At 40.0% G+C, this 27500-nt stretch overlaps 1 protein-coding gene across 1 annotated transcript in view; it reads left to right on the forward strand.

Moving 5' to 3' along the window:
* The window catches only part of pdia5 (protein disulfide isomerase family A member 5), a 53636-nt gene that overhangs the window by 7646 nt on the left and 18490 nt on the right, over window positions 1-27500 (forward strand). Inside the window, exons 2-11 of the mRNA XM_022741241.1 lie at window positions 4652-4778; window positions 7527-7614; window positions 12669-12752; window positions 12884-12929; window positions 14771-14863; window positions 15820-15880; window positions 16757-16824; window positions 18647-18738; window positions 21821-21892; window positions 24017-24153. Coding sequence (XP_022596962.1) covers window positions 4652-4778; window positions 7527-7614; window positions 12669-12752; window positions 12884-12929; window positions 14771-14863; window positions 15820-15880; window positions 16757-16824; window positions 18647-18738; window positions 21821-21892; window positions 24017-24153 — 868 coding nt within the window. The remainder of the gene's footprint in view (window positions 1-4651; window positions 4779-7526; window positions 7615-12668; window positions 12753-12883; window positions 12930-14770; window positions 14864-15819; window positions 15881-16756; window positions 16825-18646; window positions 18739-21820; window positions 21893-24016; window positions 24154-27500) is intronic.

Raw genomic sequence — 27500 nt, forward strand, 5'->3', positions numbered from 1 at the left:
TGGGGGGGTGGGGGGTGGGGGGGGCAGATGTCCTCAAGTCACCAGGTCTTTGCAAACCTAAAACTCTACTCTGTAACCTACAGTAAATCTAACTGAACGATACATACATCTTAACTCTGTGGATTTTAGTAACTCATGGACATGTGTCAGTTCTTTTGACAATAAAATTAGTTGTAGATTATTATCAAGATTTAGACAATGTTTGCTATTACTTTTGGATGGAATTACAAACATAATGCTTTACTTTTGCTATAAAATGATATTACCAGCCTTAGCATGCATTCCATCCATATGATGGGAACTGTAATGTCAAAACTTTTTCATTTTCATACCAACTTGAAACAAGAACAATCTGTTCAATTTGCTTTTTTATATTTCACAATCAGTGCATCTTTTGACAGTATTAAGGCTTAAAATATCCAGCAACTGTCCAGCAATGTTCCAGCAACACATATTCTCATTCATATGCAGATATTTTTCAATTTCTCAGATGCCTAGTTAAGACATATATATTTTTTATATATATATATATTATTTATATATTTCTTCAAAATCTTTTACCATTGATTAGCCAATTTAAGGACATTGCATTTACTCTTAATGTGCATTTGTCATTATTTTAGATCACTGATTTCAGATCATGTGCTGCTTGCAGGTGCTGGATCGTCTTATGTTCCATTTAAAGCAGTTTCTAATTTTGCCCGTTTACTCATCAGGTCTTAATAATGGATCACAGTAGGCTGCAGAGTACATGTATTCATGGACCTTGCCATCCCACTTGCTGATGGTGATGAGGGTCAGTTATTAACAATTCAAGGGAAGAAAACATTATTATGCCCCTATTGATACACATGAAGCTGCATATATGTGTTTCAGCCATCATCCCAGATTGTGCTGTGAAAGTCAGTGGGGTTGTTGGTGTGAGAAAATTACAATGAAAGTGTGCCATTTGTGTTTTTTTTTTCACACAATTAACTGTTGAACTGTGCTGAACCTTGAATCCATAGAAACAGGACATCATTATCATCACTAAGTAAAAGACTGAGTTCAGGAATATGCTGGGTTTTTTTTCTTGTACTGTATCCACTGTGCTCCCTCCACTAGAAGTTGATCTATTGTGCAGCTTTCATGAATTACAAGAGCTTTAAGTGGAACAACATACAGCGAACTATAAATAGCAATGAATGTGAAGTTTTGAATAGATATTCAAAAATCTACTTGAAAGGTCACCATTTTACTTGAAAGGTAAAATACTTATTTTTGCATTTTGTTTAATTTATTCGAATTTGAGAACTTTTACACTCTTAAACTTGGGAGAAAGAATTAAAAAGAATCTATTTTTAAAGATTTAAAAGAATCCTCTCGTCTCCTCAAGTGAGGGACATGGGTAAAAAAAAAAAAAAAACCCATATGATGAAAGTGAATGTCAACTGAACTATTACAAGATAACTAGACAAGTTTTTTGATTAAGACTGCTGTGATCTGATAAAAATGGAGTTGTGCGTTGTAGTCTATCATCACTTACTTGCATTTATCATTTGCAGTTCTTGTTGAAAAATTGCCACTTATTGTAGAAGGCAAGCAGCCCTAGAAAAGAGGGGAGGGGAGCACCAGCACTCAACAGATAATTCAGATTCTTATCACAGCTTTTTTTAAATTTTTTTATTTTCAATTTAATTTTTGTTACTTGCACCCTTCACATTATCTGAATACACTCTTCATAACACTGCTCATGTTTTCTATTTTAGCTGCCTGTGCGTGTGCATCATTGTAATAAAACTCCAGCCTAAATCGTCAGCAGTGCAGTATAATGCTGCTTCTCAATAGGCCTGTCACTTACAGCGCTTTGTTGGGAAACTGTCAGCACAGTCTAGTTATTTCTATTATTGAGCATCTGTTACTGAAAGATGACGCGTGCTTCAGTTGGTGGAAGACTCGCATCATATCACGATCATCGGCAGTGTTGGCTTGACGACATCATTTGTGTTATTGTCAGCTGCCTCGACTGTAGGTATGAGGTATCGTCAGTATATTTCATGCTACAGGAAATACTTAGAAATGCATCTGTTTGCACATTAATGGAACTAAGTAATTACTTATGGGTTTTTTTTTTTTGAGATTCATGCATAACCAGTATTCAGCTCACAGTCTGTTCAATACTGTATGCAACCCATGGCTGACAGTTCAAAACACTATCAGCACTACTTATTTCTTCAAAGGCGTCATGCAAAAAACAGCATTTTACAAAAAAACATTTTTTAACAAGTTGATCTTTATGTATATTAAGCTAAATAATCCCTTGATGAGAATGTCTTTATAAAGATGATTATATTTCTGAACTAACTTGGACTAACATTCTCGAGTCACTGTGTTGCCCACAAAACCCAAACTAGCGAAACGCCATCAAGAATCTGTCTCTAGAGTTTCAAACATTCGCAGCCTGGAAGGTTTAAAGGTGTAAAGAAAGTTGGATACAGTTATTAAGGATTCCAAAGGTGAGTCAGAGTCACACCAAAACATGTTGAAACGTCTGCAAAACATTCCTCATAGCTCCTAAGTTCCACTGCATGCAGCATAAAGTATTTATTGATTTTCTGGAGAAACTATTCTTTGAAACATACTCAGCACAGATGGGTCAGTGGTACACAAGTGGTGATACCTCTGGAGTGGTTTGTGATGGTTTTTTATATGTTTTGACAAATTTTTTGCTGTGACTCTGGGTCACCATTGGGTCCCTTTTGTAATTTCTGTGAATTGGAAAGCGGCACACTTTTCAGAGCCGCCTTTCAAGCCTACAGGAGGTGAGTATTCAGAAAAATGTCACTGGAGTGTTCCTCAGAGAAACATACTGTGCTTAGACCAGAATAAGGTCACCTTTACAATGTTAATGTATGTAAGCTTGTCAGAATTTGTACCAGAAAGACAATAGCAGTAAATGTGTCACTATGTAGGGAGAGATTGGGTGGTTAATTAAGACTCCTGCTCAGTTTTCGTCATTTTAATCCTTCTAGCAGGCCATCAAATAGCCTGTCGCATTTCCTGTCTCACATGGATAAGTACGACAGCCTGCCATCTCATCTCATCTCTTCCTAATCTTGCCCCCAGCTCCTCCCTCTCATAACCACTGAATGCCCATTTGTGCTGACAAGTGTCACCTGGCCAGCCTAGAATTAGCCCACCCTTGGCGTTGTGGTTCCCGTGGGTCCTGAACTGAATCCTGACGCAGTTTCTGTTTATCTTGTCGTCACATCAACCTAATCAGAATCATTTACTGACTTCAAGTGACAAAGTAAACACAGATCAACAGCCCAGCTTAATTCGAATAATACTTAGAAAGACTGATTATTTACCTCACATACATAGTATATATACCCAACTCAGCACTTAAGTTGTCTGCTCATCCTTTTCTAGGTCCATGGTTTTCTCGGTTAATTTTGAAATTTACTGCTGTGCAGTGTGGTGTCTTGAGATTCCCATCAGACTCACCTCAAAAGAGCAACCAGTTGGGAATTAAAATTATAGAATGAGCCTGACAGGTGTTTGTTTTCATTCCAGGTGATATCAGTCATCAGGCAGGATCCGCTGAGTGAGCAGCCAGCGTTTGGTGTCTAATTTTGTTCTCTGTAGGCAGAAAGGAAGAGCTTTTTAATGAATGGTGATGGCACAGAGACAATTAGAATGCATGGAATTACCTTCATATGGCTTGAGTGTAATCAGTCTTGTTTTTTTTTTTTTTTTTTAGTCATCTTTGATTAAAGTGCAAGCCTTTCAATATGAGCTTTGTCTCTGATATGAGCTGTTTCACACCGTTAGCCCAACTAGCAGTGTTTGGAAAGTCAAAGGAGCCATTCAGACTAATAATGCTGATGTACCCACCTGTTGCTGTCTTTGAAGCCACCTTTTATACAGGTTGGTATTTCAAGCAGCATCCTGTCTTGTTTGTGCCAGAGCAGGTGAAAAGAAATCAGTAATTATATAAATGCGATGTTGGAGCGTTTTATTTATTTCCACTTCGGTGTAGATATCAAGTAAAAACTGTTGATGGCACTTATAAACAAGTGCCATGGACTGCTGTAGTGTTATAAAATGAGATTAAAGAAAGTGTCTGAACATGGTCATTCATTTCATAATTGCAGCATGGCCTCAGTTCAGGCAGAGCACTGAAGATGCACTTGCATTATCTCATTGCATCAGCGGGTTTATTTATGGTTCACTGACAGTGGCTGCTTGGGTACCAGCTGGCTAGTAACACACGACATACAGTGTGGCCATTATAATCTGACTCTTTTCACTATTACTATGTTCATGAACATGTACAGCATGTGTTCATTAAGGGATTTAAATTCTTTTATCCGTCTCTGCTAAATTTAATCATTTGCTAGAAATGGTCAATTCCTTAATGTGATCAAGACTAAAATCCTGCTAATGACACTTAGAGATGGAAAGGAGGAACCCGTCAGCCTCTGGAGAGCTTTAATATACCTTGTAAATTTCATGGCAATCTTCGGATTTGATTTTTATATTTCCTGTGTAGTCAAGCAAAATTGCTCAAATGTCTAAATATGAGCAGCTGTACAGGAAAGTGATGAAGTTACTTGGGAAAAAAAAAACCCTATTGGTAACAGTTGTTTGTACATGTGTGTCTCACCAGGTGTGGCTGCTGCCGGTGCTGGATGCAGTGAAGGTGTCTCCTCTCGTAGAGAAGGTCAGCGACCACAAAGACTTCAAGAAGCTTCTCAGGACGAGAACCAACGTCCTGGTGCTCTACACAAAGACAGGTAGATAATAGATCAGGCTTTAGGTTTTACCAGAATATACACCTGGTTAAAGGGGATGGTATTAGGAAAAGAATATTTATCTTGTTGTTGGGTAGAATTTGCTGTCAGATGTTGTGTTATGCTACTACGTATAGTCTCGTGTTGTAGAATAAATGACGTGGTTGAGCATCCAGTGTTTCTGTCAAAGGAGGAGGACAGCAGTTCTACCAGACAATAGTAATGGATCAATGCTAATGCTTGTAGTATCTCAATGACTCTCAATTAGCCTGTCACTTCAGAGGTCGTTGTGAAGTGCTGGAAAGCTGAATAACATTTGATGTTATAATGAATATCATAGTTGTTTCATACCCATAGAGTATGTTAGCTAGTATGTCATAACTAGAAAAATATACCATTTAACTATACATTTTTATGTTATTATATTGTTAGATCAAAATCTTCATACTTTTTTATTTCCTGAAAAACAATGTGTCCTATTATTGCTGATGTCATTGAACTTGCACAAATGCATAATTACAGATAATTATAATCATTTTAGTGTAACCAGAAAAGGTAAGTGTGAAATTCACATGTTCAAAATGACCCATTTAGCAGCAGTGACCACTACAACCTTTAGTTGTGTTTGAAAGACACACACAGTTACATCCCAACAGCTAAGTTTTTTTTTTTTTTTTTAGAAATTCATGATTTATGAAAACAGGAGAAGAGGCACAAAATAATTCAGACTATACCTGTTGACTGTTACTTCTCACGTTATGTGCTGCTCTAACATTCTCATTCAGAGAAGTGAAACTATCGACTTTCAGATGTAAGGTGCCATTTCCTCCAAATGTTGGAGGGTAAGTGCAGTTACATGCATGATCCCAACATTTCTAACATTATGAATGCAAACACAATGGGCACATTCACATAGCTAGTGTGAAGAGAACTTAATAATTAACATTAATTCAACATTAGTGCGGTTAATTGTCACAATTTTTTGCTTTAATTTAAAATTCCTTTGATCATTTTAAAATAAGAGTGATGCAGCAGCACAGACCAAATCTCATATAATTAATTAAAAAGCATTTTACCACAGTATCTTAAAATATATTTAACATTGATGTTTTATACAGCTTTAGCCTGCAGGCGGTTTTACAGTGATGATCACAGTGGTCTGTCTCGGTAATGAATTTGGAAATATTTGTTGTTAAATAGAAGCTAAAACCCTTAATGCATCAAGCAGAGTTATAAAAAACTTTTTGTTTTTCTTCCAACCATTAGCGAACGCCTAATGCACCCCAGTAGATTTTAATTCCATTTTCATTTGCATATTTCTGAGAAGGAGTGAAATGTACTCAGCAGGCTTCTGGAAGGATATTACTTGATATTACTAATTATTCCATTCAAAAGATTCTCCTAACCTTCAGTAAGCAGCAGAGGACTCTCAGAGCCCCACAGCCACAGATTTATTTGTTTCATAATTCATGGTCCAGATCAGTCAGCATTAGGTCATTGGGTAAGGCTTTCATGTATTGAGCAGTACCTCTGATTGATCACTGGCTGCAGCGATTGCTTCTCTGAAGACACCAAAGTTTCCCCTCCTCATTGCAGGATTTCTGCCAGGCTGGCTTAATGTCCTCCTCACAAACCAATTATCTGACCACTCCTAGCTACATCACATTCACTCCCTAGACAGTCCTGCCCTCTTCCTCACCCATCACCAGCCTCTGACCCTGTGCAGTTAGTCACGTCCCCGTTGAGTTTTGCTCGTGTGAGCGCCCATCAAACCTTTAGAATGAGCTGATCTACGTAATCCACCAGCTACTATATGCTCACCTCAGCTGCTCCACACATGGTATTAAACTGACAGTGAATTGCCAGTTGTTTTCGTTACCCACCCGGTACAAGGCTAGACCCTGGGGAGTCATGGCAGTGCCCCAAAATCTAAATATAGTCATGTCCTGGAGGGATTGTTGTCTTTATGCAGTGAATAAAACACATTGGGTTTCTGGGAGAGTTTAAAAATGATGTATTGTGTTACACAAGGACTAGAATAATACACTGTGTTTATTTTAGTCAGAGGAATCTGCTTTGCTTGCCATATCTGATCAAAATCAGTAATATCACTGTGTGTTTTGTTGTTGCTGGTACAGGTTATTACACCCTAGTTTCTCCTCTTTCCTAACACAGAGAGCTAACTGTACAGCTCAGCCATATTTTCTCTCTGACACAGTCAATTGTGCAAATCTCCAGTGATCATGAACCCTCGTGTTGTCCTTGTCTGAGCTTATACTTGATGTTCATCATGGCTCACTATATGGTAGTATTAGTAAACAGCATGCAACAGATACAAGCTATAATTCACTAAAACACAGCTGCTGTATTTCACCCTTTTTTGCTGAGAAGTTGGTCTGCTTCCGCAGTGGCAGAGTCTTTGTGTCACCATATAATCCTCCCATCTCCTGCTTAGTCACACTATTGTAAGATGTTGAAAGCTGATGTAACTTAAGCCCCCTCCCTGAACCCATCCAGTGAAAGGTATTAGAAAACGCTCTTCCATCACCCCTCTAACCCAAACTCAGTGATCTCTTTCTTCATCACTTGGTGCTTTAGTAAGACACTGAGCTCCGCTGTAACTCAATTCCACTTAGCTGTGTTTGACATGACAGTGTCCTCTGTGTCTCGAGACTCTGGGTTGTCCTCAGCTATTGAACGGTTTTGGTTTTGGTAACAAGGCTGACCATGGTTTATTCTTTGTGTCTTTAGCTACATCAGGGGACTCCCACCTGAAACTGCTGTCAGATGTAGCCCAGACAGTAAAAGGCCAAGGGACTATTGCCTGGGTCAACTGTGGGTAAGTAATGGGATGATTTATAAAAAATAAAAAAAAACACACATTCTAGGGCGTCTTCTCTCTCTCTATCACACCCATTGATTCCGTGCCTTTCACAACATTACTGCTTCTATTGTCGAAGGAATTTTGTGACAGCTGTTATAAAGACAGAGCAATTTACTCTTCCCACGAATGTCTCTGCAGCCATCCATCTGCACAATTTATGGCTTTTTCACTGAGCTGTAAATGGCCTTGTTCCAGTGGTTCTATTGTACGGGCACCATTTGACAGGAGGCCACTCATTATTGGAGCTAATACAGGTTTGGGTAGAATGTGTTCCATCTCTTTATACCATTTCAGTTCCCCCTGGGTTTCTTTATAGTCCATTTCATCCTTAAATAAATGATTGATAAGGAAGGTCCTGGCTTAATAATGAGTGACTCTTCTCTGGTGATGAACATGAAACATTCCTTTTCATGTTGTTCTTTTAGTTTCTGTTAGTTTAAATGTGGTTGTATGTAAGTAGAACTGATGAGTGGCATCAGTTTTGAATGGAGCGCTGAAATGATTAGTCAATTGCAGGGATGGGTCTTATTTAAACATTTTTGATACAAGTTCTAACACAGTGCAGTTTTTTTGTTTTTGTTTGGATACCTTGCTTTGAGAAATATAAACATGTTTTTCTACAAAGAACTTTTTTCGTTTAACATTAGAAATTCATTAGAAGTTCATTTTTCAAGCAGAAATAACAAACATACTACAGGATGCTTGAAAACTCCAGTTGCTGCTTCTAAACTATGAAGTTTGCTGCTGCTCTTTGTTTAATGTGACAGAAATCTGATAAAACAATCCATTAGAAGATGTCACCTTGAACCATTAATCGGTTTATCAGTAATTAAAATATTAATAAGCTTCAGCCCCGCTTGACACAGTACTTGGCACTCACCAAAATTGTATCAAGGTTCAATTCCCAGCCCAGTGGGGTTAAAAGATATGATAATCAACAGTAGGTCAAAGTGCCAAACGTTTGCTGGTTCTTTTCTGTTGTTTATTGTTTTGTTTTTTTTGTTTAAATCATTTTAAACTGAATATTTTGGTGTGTTGCTCATAGAAATTTGAAGATGTCGAATCATAATGGGTTTTTTTTCGCTATTTTTTCACTTAACAATTAATTGATTAATCAAGAGAAAAACCTACGGATATTCAATAAAATTGAAATAATCATATGTTGACATACTCCACACACTGACTATCAGTCATCTGTCTTCTGGGGCACATCTACCTCCAGCCCACACTGCAGAAGTGTTTACATTAAGAAAATGCTGGATACTCCCAAGACACCAGCAGGAATTGTTTCCTCAAAGCACAGCTTGCTTTGCTCCCCAGTGATCTGATTTTGGCTTGTTGTTCTTTCTGCCCTTCCTGGTGTTCAGTTCCACTTACTTTATTTAATTTTTTTTTTCTACCTGTCAACCCATCAGCGGCATGGAGCATCGTCTTCACCAGAGAGGAAAGAATGTATCATAAAACAGGAAACTGTGAGGAAGGCAGTAACTCCCCTTTGACACCTAGTGCTCGTAGCACCATTCACAATCTCTCTCAAGCTTATCCGGGATGGAGGACCATGAGGATAGAGAGGAAGAGAAATTCAAAATGGTCTGAAGAATTGTCAGAAGTGTTTGTGTCCGCATTCGTCTTCAAAGCCACTCCATGATACTGATGTACTTGACTGTTTACTTTTAGACTCAGTCACTGTTTTTGTCTGGGAGAGTATGGTTTCATCCCTGTCTTTTCCAACAACTCCAGCATGCTAGAGACTGTGATAACGTTAAGCAGAGATTTACACAGGGCCAGGTTCCTGCCAGGGGAGCTAGAGCGAGCCGGGTTCATCACTGCAGGACTCATGGATCCGGTGCCAGGCTCTATAGCGAAGCATTGTGCTGTGTGGCATATTTCTCCACCATCTCAAATGGACCGGCTCCAAATCGAAGCCCCAGCTGAGAGCTCATGGTGGACAGTGGGGGGAGAGAGAGTGAAGCGCATATCGCAGCGTGAGAGTGGTCGGCCCTGCCAAGGAAGAGGGCCACCAAGGCCAGGATGACACACTTTGAACAGATGACAGGGACCTGAGCGTTGGCCAACTGGGATCCACCAGAGGGATGGATGATCTCATACAGGAAGGGACTGTGCTGCCTGGCTGCCATTCCTCTGAAAATGTAGAACGGACATAGAACATGCTAAGAAACATGGTCCTGTCTGGATGAATGGGAATAGCAGAGAGCAAACAATCACAGCACGGATTAGGATTTGTGTTTTGGAAGCGTAATAATTAAATGGCATGCAGCGCTTCATCCTCTTTGCATTATGAATCCATTAATAATCCGTCACAAAAGGGACTCTGTTGACTTTGGCCTAATGCAAAGTGTTGTTTCCAACTTGTTTTTTTTTTTTTTTTTTTTAAGTTTTTTTGGTTTTTCTATTTCAATGATTCTTCAAACTTAAAGGCGTACAGGCTAACCCTAACCCTGCTCAACTACCTCATCGCTTCAAGCAATTTCCAGTTGGGTATGTACAAGTTCAAGAAAAGGTCACTTCCAAATCTTCAAAGACTTTTGATATTTTTTCTTGGTAAATGAGTCACAAAGAGAGCACACATGTTTTGGCCTTTTCTCCGGTGTGCTATAATTCTGGTTTGTCAAAACGTATTAAACCTGGTATCATTAACCAACCGTATGATTAGCAAGTACTTGCTGAGATCTGGGAACACAACAACATTGTTCCCCCAGGACAAGAAACACAATCATTCAGATAAAGCAACTGGTTGTAACAAACCAACAATTTAGCCATATTATATATCGCTTTATTTGTTGGTCCAACCGATAGTGAGCACACACCAAATGTAATTCAAAGTTTGGGTTATAATTTTACTCTCTGCATTTGCTACTTATTTGCTTATTGTTGCAATAGCAACAAGGGCCAAAGCAAAAAAACAATCAGACCAGAGTTTTGAGAAAGTCATAATAAACTCTAGCAGGTCATGATCAATAAACAAGACGCAGTTCATCCAGTGAATCAGACGGCATGTGAGTTTAATTGCTGACAGTGCTGTATGAACCCAAGTCACATAAGGCTGTATGAGGTTGTGGTGTCCTGTGACCTCAGTGAACACTGAAGAGAAAAACTAAATGAGATGAACATTGTGAGTACTTTGAGTCTCATCACCACCTTCTTACTTCACCAGCCATAGACCTGCTGCTCACTCCAGCGTTGGCGCTTTGGCGCTGACGCATCGAGTGACGTTGCCACAGAGAGGAATGCACAGCAGTTGTGTTCATCCAGATGAGCTGCCATTCATGGCCTTTGTTCTTCCTGTACTGAACATTACCCAGTGAGTCATTCTGACTCCTGTAGACTTCCATTTGTTCTGTGATTGAAGAGTGCTGCTCTTTCATTGGTTGATTCACAGAAAGTGAAACATAATGGCACGTAGCTTTTTCCTTGAGTCATTTTGACTGTGTCTTTATGACCAAATGAGTAAGAGGCCGAACTACTGGCCCATAGCCAGGCATGTGGCCTCTTCACATTCTTCCAAAAAGTGCCAGTTAACAATACCTTGTCATATTTAATGCCAGCCCTGTACACATGCAAAATTGACATGACATCTAATAACAAAAATCTTTTTGGGTGGAATTACTTCTAATTGTTCCTGGTTTAGGGTTCTCCTTGGCGTGATAGTTTGGTGGGATTTTTTGAGTACAGTTTGTTACTTGCGGCAGTGTTTGAGGGACTTGGAAGCAGCAGCAGACTGGTTTTGAGTCGGATGACTGCGCGTCCAAATAAGTGTCGAGGTCACATCTGCTCCTGGTGTGCCCCAACTGGTGCCATCTGCCTTTATGAGTCAGCAGTATTTAGCATTAAGCACACAGTCATCACCTGAAATATAGTCTTGTCAATACATGCACACACAGATTGACTCTTCCTCATGTACTGCAAAACTACACTAAACATATTAGGGATCCATAACTGAATTCCTCCTCTTTGACTTTTTTAGCATCAGGCCTTCTTTCTCTCTCTCCAGTTTAGTGCTTATTTTCCTTGCTCTTTATTGCAGAAGGGGAACTGTACTTCATGCTGCTGATAGTGCCTCATTGTATCAAGTGTGAAGTATGTGTAGGTGGCTAGATGCATATTTATTTCCTTTCCAACTACAGCCCTTTTTTTTCAATTACAGAAATAAGCCTCTACCCATCATAGATCCTCTGTATGCTCACACACTGTGCAGTACGGGTTATAATCAACATTGCATCCCATTGCAGATGTATGTGTTTGTGTATGCACACAGCTAATGAATGAAGCAGGGTGCCCTGTTTATATAATACTACACGTGGTCAGATTGATCTGATGAAATGGTAATGCAGTTATGTCTTCATGCGGCATCTTCTCTCCTCCATTATAAATTCACTTCAGCAAAGTTTTATTACAACAATATTGTGACCAAAAAATATGTTTACAAAGCATGTTCTTCAACATAATTTAGTACGTAATACAAACAATGAATACATGAATAATACAATGAATTTAACAAGCAGTTACTGAACAGAGGGAAGAAAATAATTTGTGTTATATAAAGAAGACTGAAAAATGATGCCTTATGAGAAAAGATACTTACACAGATGATAAGCTTTAGGCAGATATATATTCAAATTCAAAGGTATAATCTCCTACTAGTTCTGTCACGTCAACAGTTTCACCAGGAGAGTTTAAATAAGTTTGTTTGAGGAAAAGGCAGAAATGCCAATTTTTTTCTATGATGACCTGTTGCAATAGCAAATTGGTGATAACCATCTGTATTTAGTTAAAATTTGGGGCTAGTGTTTGGACTTAAAGATAACACATTTCAAGTTTTAGGTTTTATATTTGGAGGAAATAATTTCCTTTTTACATTTTGTCCAGTTGCTGAGCTGATTTTCTTTTGCTTTTCTTTCCAACTTTTTTTAATGAGTGTACATATTGTTCTGTGAAGGCAAAGTGATTGTAAGAGTCTGAGTTTTCATTTTTTAATCTTTCTCTTTCAGAGATTCAGAGGGTCGTAAACTGTGTAAGAAAGTGAAGGTGGACCCAAGCTCCAAACGTGGCGGAGCAGAGCTGCTACATTACAAGTGAGTAACCAGAAACTCAGCTGGCTGTCAGACACGTTTCCACGCTTCACTGCTTTCTGGAAAATATTAGCGTTATGTTATTCACTGTTTATTCCTGGTGTTGTGAGCACTGTGCCTGGTGTTTCTTACAGAGATGGGACGTTTCACACCGAGTACAACAGACCTGCTACCTTCAAGGTGAGCGCTCGGCAACAATCCTGAACCCTTTACATGTGCAGTCTGTGTCTGTCTAGTATTTACTTACGACTCTTCACATTCATAGTGTTGTTTTTTCCAAGTCAGTAACCACATTATACTTTCCTGTGGAGCCCTGTGTGTCGTTGTTTATTTAATTTATCAAATTAGTCAGATAAGAGCAACTTCACTCTGCTTTTTTTTTAAGATTGTGGATGAATAATTTAGGGGAAATTTATAAATGTGATTTCTCTGACTAATATAGCAATTTAAATTCAGATTATTTTGTAAAAATTAATCTCCAGGCCTGTATTGGTGGTTTACACTGTTTTGTACAAATCGTTATCATATCTTGTTTCTACATGAAAAGACACACAGTGTTGTGGTTGCTTGTTCTTTATGTTGTCTCTGGTTCAGGTTTCAAACGAGTCAAGTTGGGGTTAGAGTAGGACATAAGGACGTAAATTAAAGGCACTATAATCAGTATTTTTATTATAATAATTGTCAGTAATGTTACAATATGAAAGGAGTTGCTTGTAGCAATGAACTTTGGACAGAAACATCACTCGAATCTGTCCCTATCATGAGCCTCACAGAGCTTTGTAGTGATTTTCAGCTCATAGTTTAGCTGTCCAGCTCTCACCTTTACTATTCTGATTCACTCTCGCTGCTCGTTGCGTCACTTTCAGCCACGACAGGCAGCCACTCTGCACCACACGGCAGACTGACACAGCAAGATATTGCTCTGGTTTTGGAGATCAAAACCAGAGCTGTAATAGAGTGAGCTTACATTCACCACTGTATCATATAGGTGGCCAGATATACAAATCAGTGCTTTCTCTGTAACTTCTGAATGTATAAATAAGCAACTGTCATATCAACCATATAAGCCTAAAATGTGATCAGTGTTGTGTTCACCTTGTTTCCTCAGCTCTCAAGTGACCAAAAAAATATACATTGCAGGTCTTAGAGTTATACATGATATTACCTAATATACTGTATATATCTTTTATAAATAATCATGTCATTTGAATGTAGTAATTCTAGTTCTTGATAAAAGCTACATACAGTGGGATCCAAAAGTCTGTCTGTGGTGTCAGCACTCGCTCTGATTCTGTGACACAGCGTTCTTTCTAGTGTTTTGTCCCTAAGACACCTAACATATGAAAATTGTAATGTGAAATAGCAGTGTTGTGATTTGAAATTCTGAAAAATCTTATTTAGATATAAAAATGAAAGAGCCATAATTTATGATCTATAAATTGTCTAAATGTGACTCCCTCTGTTGGTTTTTACTCCGAGTTTTAAGAAAAATCCATCATAAGCTTTGATAGCTGTAGCTCTTTTCGTGTGTGATTTTATTATTCTATTATGATATTTATTTCCCTGACAGATGGAAAGGCCTCTGAAATAATGAAACAGCGAAAGTCTCCATTTAAACCATTACAGTAATCCCCACAATAACATCATGGTCATTAAATATTCTGCCTGTGCCCACACTGTCATTGTTATGGTGCTGCTGAATGAAATATTTCCCGCTGTTGCCTCTGCACATATGGTTCAATATATTTACAGGAAGCTTTACCAAGCTCATTACCAGACACTTAAAAGTACTGAAATAGCTCTGACACCTCTTAGATGCACAAACATGTTGGTCTATGTGAGCTTCCATCTGGCGCTGCCTGCAGGAGCAACTTCTGCAACACTTACATAAATCATCACCTGTCAGTCTATTGTTCTCAGGATAATTTTGTGCCAGTGACACGTTGTAGCATGATCTAAGTGTTACCCTGTTTTAAGATTCATCATTCCCACTTTTGTTTTTGTTTTTTTTCTCCATTCAGTCTATGGTAGCGTTCTTGAAAGACCCTTCGGGACCCCCACTGTGGGAGGAGAACCCTGAGGCAAAAGATGTCGTCCACGTAGAGACAGAAAAAGTAAGTAGTGACCTAAGCAACCTTTTGGATAAATTGTAAAGAATCTGCCACTGCATCCGGAGCAATGTTGATGTTCATGTTACTGTGATTACAAGCTGGTGAAGAAAGCAGTTAATGTGATGCAGGTTCCCGCCTCTCCTCTCCTGTCCCATTGAGGGTGTGATCAGCTTCTGCAGCTGACACAGCAGCATGTCCACCTCTGCAACACAAAAGCCTGCATATGAAAGCAACATACTGTATGAGGGCTTTATCATGAAAGAGCTGCACTGCGTAGTTCATGAAGTCTACTAACAAAGCCCTGTCCTTACAACCCAGAAAACATTTTGAGACAGCTCTCGTCCATCCAGGTCAGATGAAACCCTCAACACATTCACCCCACGGCCTGACAACCCAAGACACCCACAGATACACTGCATTATGAAAGCCTTTTTTATTTAATGAACAGCTGTCCTGGCCATCCACTCAAGCCTGGAGCCTTGTTGAACATGTCAACAAAAGACTGTGCTGAATGTGTTTTTTTTAGGAAGTAGCTGAGCTCATGAAGGTGGAGATGAGGAAGAGAAACTGGTATGGGGGCTTATCTACCTGCTGTCCTAAGAAGAAAGTCCTTTTTTTTTTTTCTTTCTTTCTTTGCTGATGTGATGACTCCGTGGCTTACACACAGTGTAATAAACTGCTGAGAAGCAACTACTGAAGCAAAGATGGAGGTGTGCTTAGTTACTTTAAAGCTCTGAATGCTAATCAGAGAGACAATACCCTGAAGCAAGTCATCAGAGGAATCAACCTGTTGTAGTCGTCGTTGTCACTGAGCTTGAGTCAATATAAGTCACGTTTCTTGGACACATTTATCATCAATTTCATGAACTGAAAATACATTTTGTTTATAAATAATAAATCCTCGTAATCATCTTCTTACCCGCGCTCTCTCTCTCTTTCTCTCACTCACTCTTTTTAATGACTTCAGGAAGCTGCTGAAGAAAGAGGAGAGGCCGATCCTCATGATGTTCTACGCTCCCTGTGAGTCTTTTCACTATCTCTGTGTTCAGTGGCTCAAACCTGCTGCTTCAACATGTTGTGATGGGTAGACAGTGCGGCAGGAGAAACTGACAGCAGATATTATCGTCCAGAAAATATGCAATTAACTTAACCACATGAGCTGCCTCATTTGAAGAAAGGTGGAGTATGTGGACTAGATCAATAAACTGGGCTATACTTGGCAATATTGCACTGTCTTAGTCAATACTGGGATGAGTTTTTCAACATTCGTCATACCTGGCAACTCACTTTCTGATCTTTGAATATAATCTAATATACTAATATAATTTTTATAATCAGTAATAGGACTACTGCTAATGAGTGTTTTTATTCTGATCAATCTCTCAATATTATTTTCAATTAACTGTTAATTTTGTGAGTAAACAGTTAAAATTGCCGCTGCTGTCACCTGTTCTCAGAGCTTGTAGTTGAGTACTTGACTTTTTTTTTTTTTGCATTACATGACTTAAACAATTGACTGATTAATAAAACACTTAAATTCTGTTGATTGGCTAAAAGCCCAACCCACTGATTGTTTCAACAACACGACTTCAACAGTCATGTTTTCATCTGTGGAGGAGTTGATTGTCTTGTCTACTATTGTCGCTCAATAGTAAATACATTACTTTGCTCCAGCTTCTCCATGTGTTGTGCTCGGTTATTATGGTCAGAGGTTTTCAGTGCATCATATCTTTCACAGCAGATAGCACACTGCAAGCTGCTATTGGCAGAAAAACCAATTCCCCTGGCAGATGATGGGAAATCTTTTAACTGTCATATCGATGCTGTCAGAGTGTTGGTTACTATTGAGTCCTCTGTAATAACTTGTGGTGGTCTGTTTTGTGTTTTCGGTTGCAGGGTGCGGCGTATGCAAGAGAATGCAGCCTGTCTTTCAGCAAGCGGCCACGGAGACAAAAGGAAAATATGTAAGTGTGCTGATGAGTCTTTTCCCTGCACACTTGGTCAACTGTCCTACTGCGTGAACCGCCTCTGATCTGCTGCCGCCCTTCTCTGATGTTTGCAGATTAGATGAGATGTGTCAGCAGTGTGAATGCCTGGATGGTTACCTTGGCAATCTGCAAGTGTACAGTCTGTCAGCCTGACCTAAATGAAAGCTATCCTTGGTTGTATTTTCTACAGAACTTCTCAGAAGTAGAATACCTCAGCAACTTTTACGCCATAGGTTTTGATTCAGCATCATCATAACTCAGATGGCCTTTAAAGGCACCTCTGAAGCCCTGATGCACATTGTGCTGGACTTGATTTATACTTTATCTGGGTTTTGGTTGTCCTCAACACACCAGAGCAATTACAGAAGGTCAGTCAAAATCCCACCAACCTTGCCCAGAAAGATCTGTCTCACAGTTTTAATGATTAGAGTGCTTTATAGTATTGTACAGATCTATAATCAGTGACTATATTAAATGTGTTTCTTACTTGGTTTTCACCACCGGGCACCTACAGCCACAATTAAATGTCCTTCCAGCTGAAGTTTACAACCTCTCTATAGATTAAATGTCAGTTTAGTCTGCCCAGTCTTTGTGTTTACTCCCCAACTTTTCCTGTTTTCATCCCATTCTCTTCCCCTCCCTGGTCTCATGGGTTCCCCAAAGACCCATGCTGTTAGTTTGCAGACAGACAGAATTACAAACCAAACTTGGTGAGAGGGTGGATGGTGAGGGGGGTTGCTCTGTTCCCAGCTGTTGAAATGGTTTTTAACAGCACTATAGAGAGGCACGTACGCACAAAAATCAACCGCGGGCCGATGCGATCATCGAGGGAAACGAATCTTTTGTGTTCATAAACACTTCCTCTGAAGCACCGGGAGAGGTCTGAGAGTGAACCTCCTGTACAGCGAGAGCAGAGAGAGGCAGCGGCCTGAGGAGATGGTGATACAGAGCAGCACGTCGTCACGTTTGCCTCACATGAAGCTGGAAATGAATGAGAAGATAATTAACTGCATGTGTGTTTGATTATTAGGCGGTGCTTATGAGTGATGAAATAGAGGGATTTATGTGTTTTTTTTATAGGTTTTTTTTGGAGTGTGCCTGTTATTGCAGCAGATTAATAGTGCTGCTGAGAAGTGAAGGGTTTGAATACTGAGTTGGTGGTCACTGAGCCAGGCTGTGAACTTGTGACACGGACACAAGAAGGTGTAAAGATGATTTTCTTGGTTTGCTTTGCTTTGATTGTATCATTTGTGTTTTTTGGGTTTATTCACTATTATCTTTAAATATCAATTGTGACACATACTTAACATCATATTCAAACTTTAATAAAATGCTCATGCCAGTGAAGCACCTTTGAATCTGATATTATTGAAGTGCTCTGTCGACTTAAAACAGGAGGAGAGAGCTTGTCATGACTCATGGTCATGCTTCTATTTATTTATGTTATGAACAGGGTCTTGTAATATTTCCTCAGAGGGAACCTGGGAAGTTGCAGTTGTTTGACTTATTTCAAACAAAAGAATATCTCATGTTCTGTCTGTTAAATTAAAATGTCACTAACAAGTTGATCACAAAAAGTGAGTGTTTGAATACAGTCTGTTCATCTGCATTCATTATATCTATGTTTCACGGTGCAGTCTCTTCTCATGCTTTGAGTAATCCATCTTTTTACTCTGGAGCACTTTGATGATGACTAACCCGTTCTGATGTCCTTCCTCTTTGTTGTCTCTCAGCCTTCACTTTCCTTTACCTTCCCGACAACTCATGCCTCTTTTCCCCTTTATTTTGTTGTCTTAAGGTACTGGCAGGAATGAATGTGCACCCGGCTGAGTTTGACGGCCTCAAGCAGGAGTACAACGTCAAAGGCTACCCGACCTTCTGCTACTTTGAGTGAGTCGAGTCCTCTCATCCGTCTCACTTTAGGCTCATTCCTCACTTCTAAGGCTCAGAACATGAGAGTAGGGCCACTTCAAACAGAAAGTGCAGTCCAGGCCTCTTAAACACCAGCAGACTTGATGGAAGCAGGTGGAAAGTAGAAAGTTTCTGACAAGCTTTAGGATCTTCTGGTGTTCCCTTTGAAACAAAGTAAACTCAGAGGAGGGAGGGAGGGTCAAGGAGGGTCAAGGATGCTGGGTGCCATCGTCAGAGGAGCGAGACAGACATACACAGGTGGTGCTGAGTGGTTGGTGATGAAGTGAAGAAGTGAAGAGCTAAAAACGATATCATCTTCTATTGATTAGTTCATTGACAAAATATTAATCAGCAACTATTATCATAATTGATTCATCATTCAAGTCATTTTTCAAACAAAAATGTCGAAACAGTCCCTTGTTCCGGCCTCTTGTGAAGGTAAACTGACGGCTTTGGAGTTTTGCTTGGACAAAATGCGCAATTTCGACACAGAGCTGTTGTCTGCCTGAAGACTCATAATGAGTCAGCGGTTTTAATTATTAATGTGTCAGACTAAGTAAAGGTTTTTAATTTATTGTATCAAAGTTTTTTTTCATCTTCAAGAACACCCTTCAGGCCGCAGGTGACAGTGATTTAGCACTTGGCCTCTGATTGTTTTTTTTTTTTGTTCTTTTAGAGTTTGGAGGAATTTTATGCTGTTGATAATCTGATCATTTAAGTTTAGTGTCTAAATATGCATAAAGACTCTTTCTCACACACACACACACACACACACACACAGTCAAAGCTTGTAGCCCCTAGTGTGCATGTGGCTACGAGTGTGTTGACTGACAGTGTCTGTAAATGCAACCAGAGCACCCCCTTACTGTCCTTATATGTACAGTGTAGTTAACTGTGCTGGTGCTGTGCAGCTCCCGCTCTGTTGGCCGCTTCTTATTCCTCCTGCAGCAGCTTTATCAACCCCATTTTCACATTAAACACTCTCTCATTCCAGTCTGGCCTTTTAATTAGACCGGGACTGATTAAGTGCCTCTGTGGTTCGCCAGTGTGGGTGCACTTCTTTCTTGTGTACGTGAGCGTGTGTGTGTATTGTGTGAACGTGGTTTACACGCGCGTGCCCCTGCACTCATGTGTAGCTGAGCCGGAGCCAGCCTGTTAGCCAGGAGCACATTAGTGTCAGCGCAGGGCTAGCTAACGACCATCCGAGCCCATTGGCTTCAGTAATGAGCCTCTCACTGATAAACAGCAGCTAATCACTGCAGGGTAAATCGGCATCAACACCACTGGAGTTATCTTGCCGTTGCACCCGCTTTAAGACCAAGTGTTCAAGGTCTTTTACCTTTCCTGTCCTACAGATTAAGAAACCTTACTACTCAACACAGCAGCACAACTCGGCTTTCTATCAGTTAAATAAACAATAAAAGTGAAACTGTTTCAGCTTCTATGTCTTTGCAGTGTCCTTGAGTAAAGAAAAACACTCGAAAGCATCGGGCAAATGACATTTATTTCACATTTCCTCAGCTTGATTTTTACAAGGTGTGGGTGTACTTTACAGCAGCAGAGATAAAGCAAGCGAATATAGAGTTGGTCATAAATCTCACTGATTGAATTCCAAGCAGCCATCTCCGCCACAGTAGTCAGTTCACTTAAAATGCAAGTTTTAAGCTCCAAAATCCAGTGTGTGTAATCGTGTATCACCTTTAACAGTGTCCGTTCTGTATCTCGGGAGCTGTGACTGTGGTCGTCCTCACCCTTTGTATTTGCAGATCCACACTGCCCAGAGCCAGTTACTACTGACACTGATTCTTCGGCAGTGGGCTGAGCCACCACATCCGCTTTCCAGCCTTCATTTAGTCACAGCGAATAGAGAAGATAAAGTCATTCCTATGAAGAATAATCTGCTTACATTTTTTTTTTTCAGCCCGTAAAGCTGCGAGGATGCTTCCAGCTCATTTCAAATGCATTACGACGGCTTACTGGCATTTCTTATATGTAGAGTATGTTTAAGCTAGACATACAAACGCAAGACAGAGGACGGAGTATCAATCACTGCTGAACTTCTGTCAGTCTTTTTAAAACATTTCTCTTTGGTTTAGAGCTGTTCTATTTCTCACAGGTCTGACCCAGCTCTTTGTCTTAGAAACTGGGTTATATTATGTTTGCTGTCATTGTTTTTAGGATCCTGTCTTTTTGTCCATCACACATGACCTGGATTACTGGGTTTCTTCAGTGTCAGTCCTGCAGGATGTGATGAGAAATCAAACTTCACTACATCAAGTAACAAAAAGTGTAAAGCACTGAAAGTTGTCATGGAATCCTTGGTCAGATTCTTCTTCCTGTTTATGTTTTGATCACATCCGTTCTGATTCTAAATCCTTACACTTTTTATTAATATAACAATAGACACTGTTGGATTTTTTTTTTTTTTAAGGAGTACTGAAAATTTATTTTTTTTAGAATAAAATTGTATTTATACACCCTCTGTCAGCTTGTAAGTTCTTGAGAGGACAGCTTTGATTAACAATAGTGGACAACACTGGATTCCAACTGTGACTCAGTTTCATGGTGAAAAAACATCCACAGAAAGCACAAACCACTCTCGCAGCATTATTCACTCCTCTGCTGTTGGTCCTTATGTTGACAAGGCTCGAAACAAATGTTCTTTAGCAATAAATCATTCTATAGGCTGCTTGTATTGCTTTCATGCTGCAGTCTTGCCTCCTCAGAGTTCCAGATCTCAGCTGGAAGAGCTGAAACACACTGAACACACATAACATGGCTCAGTTTAGGAGTGTGTTATGCTCCACGAGTTGTTTGGGAAATGTGTACGCTCTCTGTATCTGCTGCTGTCAAACTGTGACAAACTTATCAGATCCACATTTCAATCCTGCAGATAGTGAGTTCATGACTAACCTAACTCATCAGGAGGATTTTCAGTGGCGTCATCCTTTTAAATAAAAATGTACAAATATAATCAGTCATCAATATTGGCAGCCATAATTGTGCCCACTGCTGACAGATGGTTTATAGATCATCTTGTTCTTGCTCTGTTGTCTTTCAGGAAGGGGAAGTTCCTTCACCACTATGAAAACTACGGAGCTGCAGCCAAGGATATCGCTGACTGGATGAAAAAGTGAGTGTTGTCCTAGTCACTTTCACCCTCTTGACATTCATTTAACAAGTAATGAATTCATGATGTTTGTGTCCAAAGCTGTTTATATTTTAGCTGATGAAACAAACCAACATTCTGCCTTCTGTCTGAGACAATAAGTAAACTTCCTGTACATCTCACCTTAAAAGTCTGGCATCACCTTTTCCTTCTGCTGTAGTCTTCATCACACCTCTCCTCACCCTGACTCACCTTGGCTCAGCGTCATCAATCTGCACCTCCTCAGTTCTTGTCTCATTTTTCTTTCTCACCTTGGCTCACTCCCTCTGCCCGCAACTCCCCGGCTCCCTCCTCAGCTTGGCCATCCTCTTTCCCATTTTCCTCCACCCCCCTTTTCCACTCGTGTTAAGGGCCTGGCAGGAAAGCCATGACTGTCCACAGGGTTGCAGCCAGAGGGCACAGAGCAGGGCTTTCACAGCTATCGCAGGAAGCGGAGCGAGACAGGCAGAGGATGTATTCCAGCACTCTCTTTAGCCCAGAGGCATAACAACTCCCTCCCCAGTCCTAAGCTGTTAGTACTCTGCTCATTCAGGGTCCAGCAGTATAATTTAAAAGTGGTTGCATGGCTGGCAATTAGGCAATCAAATTGACAGAATGATTACATGTTTAAAATTGAGTGATAATGCTAAGCATAATTACACCTCAGATTTCAGTTTTATTTTTTAAAAAAGGTGATAAACAGTGGTGAAATTGGATTTCACAAACATTCATTTCTCTTGTATTTGAGCTGTTCCTCCCCCTCTTTCTGGCACAAAACAAAAAATAATTTTACATGAACAGACTGACCCTAGACTGTTGAATTTATATTGTTGATATGCACATAAATATGTTCCCTATGGTAAAAAAAAAAGATAGAAGACTGGCCTCCCGCAAGCCTCATCACATCTGCAGTTTGTCATCTCAGAGGCTTTTTTCATCTGGAGATGCTACAGATGGGGAAGAAAGCTGAAAAGGGTTTTTTGAAGTAAACGGTGTTGAAAGGTTTTTTCGGAATAGTCTGATTTTCTGCGTTCGTAATTAGACATCGTGTCCATGGTGCTCTTTTTGTAGCACTCTCTGTCTCCGATTTTTTATCTCCATCTCTTTCATCAGCCCTATTTTGCCTCCCAAGTTTTGATGAAGTTTCTCTTATGTTCAGATTCAGCTGTCTCAGTTTTTTGATTCCCCACTCGGCTTCACATGGCTCACCCTTTTTCACCGACCTGAATCATTCTTTTTTTTCTATGCAAACAGGAACAATAGAGGTCAGGATCTGACAGCTACTCTCAAACCACACTATTGAAATACTTTGCTCCTTTGCTTTTCTGTGTTGCACATTATAACTAAATCTAGTTTGATGGCAATAAGTACAGGGAAGGGTCAGGATCTATGATGATCATATCAGCCCTCTGCAGCAGTGTTACGCCAATAATGGAGTTGAGCAAAGTGGTGTGGTTGCATAGTGGCAGGAGGAGAAACTGCACCTCATGCTGCAGAAGAGCAACCAAAGATGTCATCTGATAAGGCCAAAGTGTGGCTTCAGTCCCTGATAAACCCTCATCCTGAGCTTTTTATGTAGATACAGATACAGATAGAAATAGAGAGCGATACAGTAAATATTAGACAGATGACATTCTGGATAAAAGATGAATATTTGGAGGAGGTGCAGCATTTCTTCGCTCACCAGTTGCATGTTTCTGGTGTTTTTAAACGATCTCCAGTCTCATGCATGTTCCTCTTCAGCATGTTGGCTCAGGCCAGAGTGTGTGAAGATGAAAAAAAGGTTTGCAGAAGGAGGGTGCGTGTATCTCGTTTTAAATGACGTGTGTATATGTACACAAGTTCAGGGAGTGTGTACTTGTTTATATCTGTGTCTTGGCGTTGCATCACTGTGCTCTGTCATCAAGGCGTGGCTGCTTCGGTCCAGATGTGTGTGTGTGTGAGTGTGTGTGTGTGTGAATGACATGTTGGGTGGAGTGTGAGTTACAGCTGTGTCTGATTCTTGCTCTGCACAAATTGCACACCAGCTGGAATTTTGTTTTGCTTTTTTTTTTTTTTTTAAATGTCCCTCACCTCTGTTGCCTTTTCTGTCTCCACTTCCTGTTTCAGCCCTCAGCCCCCCCAGCCGAAGACCCCTGAGGTGCCGTGGGCAGAGACAGATTCCCCAGTCTTCCACCTGACCGATGAGTCCTTTGACAGCTTCCTGGAGGAACATCCCGCAGCCTTGGTCATGTTCTATGCCCCTTGTGAGTAAGAAAGCAAGTTCCAAAAGATCCAGATTTTCAACTCAGTCAATTGTTTGATCCATACAATGTCATAAAATAATGAAAAATGAACATCAAAACTACGCAGAGAAGTCCACCCAGTAGCCCAAAACTTAAAAGATATTCAATCTGCAATTATGTAAATAATAACTGAATAATGAGAATGAACTGGAATAACTGAAGCCAGCAAATGTTTAGCTAATGAGTTTCTGAAGTCATTAATTACTTATCAGAATTGCTGTTGATGACTCTTCAGTCGACAAATACAGTGTTGAAGTCTCAGCGCCTAAAAAGAGTAGTGCAGTCCCATTGACAACAAATCTCAGGAAAAAGACTGAAACCATCACTGCATTATTCTGTCTCTGTGCTTCACTCTGTGTGTTGAACTCAGCCCTGAGCTCATTGGTTCCCACTGAAGATGTAAATCTTTAAAGATGTGTCACAAATATATAATTTCATTTTTTAAAAAGCTCAAACACACAATACTTGTTAGTAAGATCAATTCATTGTTGCTTTTGTTCTTTTCACGGGATGAATAGACAAGTAAATAATATAGAGTAGTGCCAGCCTTGTCTTTTAACAACCCTCTGGTCACCATCAGAAATACAGAGATAGAAAAAATAGTTTCAGTTGTAAAATATGCGCAGCAGCGAGTCAGAAGAGCCTCACATTCCTTCCTGCTGCGTAGAACATTCTCTTGCACGTCTCTCTCGGGTAGAACTGTTATTTAGTCACACAAATAACATCACTGTTTCTCTGTCATGCACGCTATTAACGGTCAGATGGAGAGAGTAACCAAAGAAGGACTGGAGATGGAAAAACAAACCCAGAAGACAAACTGGCTGCAGCAACTTTAGCTTTCTGTGTCACTCGCTCGCTCTGGAGCTCATCCTCACTAAGAATACATCATTGTTGCCATACGGTTCACATACATCTGCTTGTCATTTTATTCACGCCCCATACTGCTGCTGTTATATATGCTAGACTTTGTCAGTGGGCTAGATTGTTTTGTTTTTTTCCACTTCCTGATAGCTTTGCTTAGGTCCAGCCCTCCTGCATGTGACGGAGCTATCCAAGAAGATTTTACATATTGATAAATACGACCGACTCATAACTGTGAAATCATGCAAATAGATTTACCACATTTAGAATCACATTCTGAGCACAACAGCTACGCGACGCAGTCTGAATTCTATTGCAGCCAATCTCTGGACCTTTCTCTTTTTCTTTTTTTTTTTTCTTTCTTCTTTAAGCTACCTCTTCACTTCTGACCATATCACCTCCTCATCCTCTCTCCTCTCTCTACCTGTCCAACTGCTCCCTCTCTCTCCGTGCTCATCTCAGTCGCCACACTATAAAAATAAATGAATAAATAAAAATAGCGCCCTTTCCTCGAGCTTTCGCCATAATGATGAGTCATTGTTTTCAAAATTTCATCACATACTTTGCTGAAGTGCCTTCATACCTCCAGGTTGCTGGGAGCACTGCGCTCCACCCAGAGGGCAAACACACTCTCCAGCAGTTGAAGTGATTAAAACACATCTTTAACACTCACACACACTGCAGTGGGACCCGCTACATCCACTTCTCATTACTCACGACCTAAAACTCAAAAATATTTTTGCACTATTGGATGGATTATTTAAACTAACTTCTGCCAATTGGCAGGACAAAAAAATGCAGTGACTTTGAATTTCTGTAAATATGATCCACTGAGCAGGAAAAGCCAAATGACATCATTTCATTTATCAGATCAGTCTGTTTGGAATTTAAAAACAACCATTACACAAGACGTCCCCAACCAGGATAGAGTGAAATGTTGCATGCGACTTCTTGGATCAGCTTTTGGTCAATAAGTAGCTACAGTGCCTAAACTGCATGTATCATTTTCTTCTTTTTTTATACATGTTAAAAACAAACATGTGCATCAGGCAGCTTTGGAGTTGTTGGAATCGACCATAGATGGAGCCAGGTTTAATATTTCCTCCGGTTTTTGCGATGAGCTAGACTAAACACATCACAGAGCTGTCTCTCTGTTGAAATCACAGAGATGAAACTGATATTAACTCATCTAACCCTTAGTAAAACATAGTCCAAAATGTCTTATGTCACTTGGCCAATTAATCACAGGTATGATAGCAAACAAAAATCACCCTCTTCAAATCATTTAGTTAGGTCAGGTGTGTGTGCTAATGTTTTACCGTAGTACACAGCTATGTAGCGGATGCAGTAAATGAAATGCATTAAGTGTAGATAATTAGCATTATCAGAATGATAAAAGAACAAAAACATTAGATTCTTTGCTACTTTAGTAATACACAATAATAGAAAAAACAAACTTGGAAGTGAAATTCCTCAAAAACAGCAACAGCTTGTATTAAAAGAGCATATTATTGTCAAATGGAACCTTTTTTGATATTCATACAGGAGTTTTATATTTAACTATTCATCCTTGCTTTAAAATGCTCTAGAGTTCTCACATTCTCACTTTTATATAATCATTTTGTCAAGCTTTAGCAGACGCCGCACACTATCCAGCAAACTTTCAAGGATGATTTTATTGTTGTTAGCTGGTGTAGTTATTAGTTATCTAGGAAAGAAAACATGCCTGAATAACTCTGGATAAAAAGTTTTTTCCCCCCATCATCCTGAATGTACAGAGAAATGTTTGTGAGTTGCGAGTTCTCCCTGCTCCTACACAGTGTCACAGCTTCACAGACACTTGTCATGCAGTCGACTCACCCTGTGGACAGCAGCCAGTCACCCACACACTCAAGTCAAGGGCAGTCAGCTGAAACAAGCTGTATCAAATCTTTTCAGTTTGCAAATATAAATATCTGTACACCTGTGACACATATCAAACACATATATCACAATATGTCACAAATATTTATTGAAGTTACTCTGCATATCCCTCTCTCTATTTTTAACATACACACACACACACACAGACACACACAGACACACACACACACACACACACACACACACACACACACACACACACACACACACACACACACACACACCCACACGGATGCCCTGCGTTGCTGCTTCAGTGCAGTTTCTTAATGGCCCTGCTGTCATAGTGAGATTAATGGTCTCCCAACCACCACCATCAGCTTGTATTTCTGTCCACCTCTCAGCGCGGCCATTCTCACCGTCCCCTGAACAGCACTCACTGGGGGTTGTTTGCGTGCAGCTCCACACGATGGCAAAACCGGCAGCAGGACAGGATGCCGTTTCCCAGAGTGAACCTGTTTACATCCCAGACCAAAACAAAAGTTCCTCTCTGCCAGCGTTGTTGGACGAAAGCACAGCAGCATAAT

Source organism: Seriola dumerili, unplaced genomic scaffold (genome assembly GCF_002260705.1).
Source record: "Seriola dumerili isolate Sdu_G_001 unplaced genomic scaffold, Sdu_1.0 BDQW01000052.1, whole genome shotgun sequence".
NCBI lineage: Eukaryota > Metazoa > Chordata > Actinopteri > Carangiformes > Carangidae > Seriola > Seriola dumerili.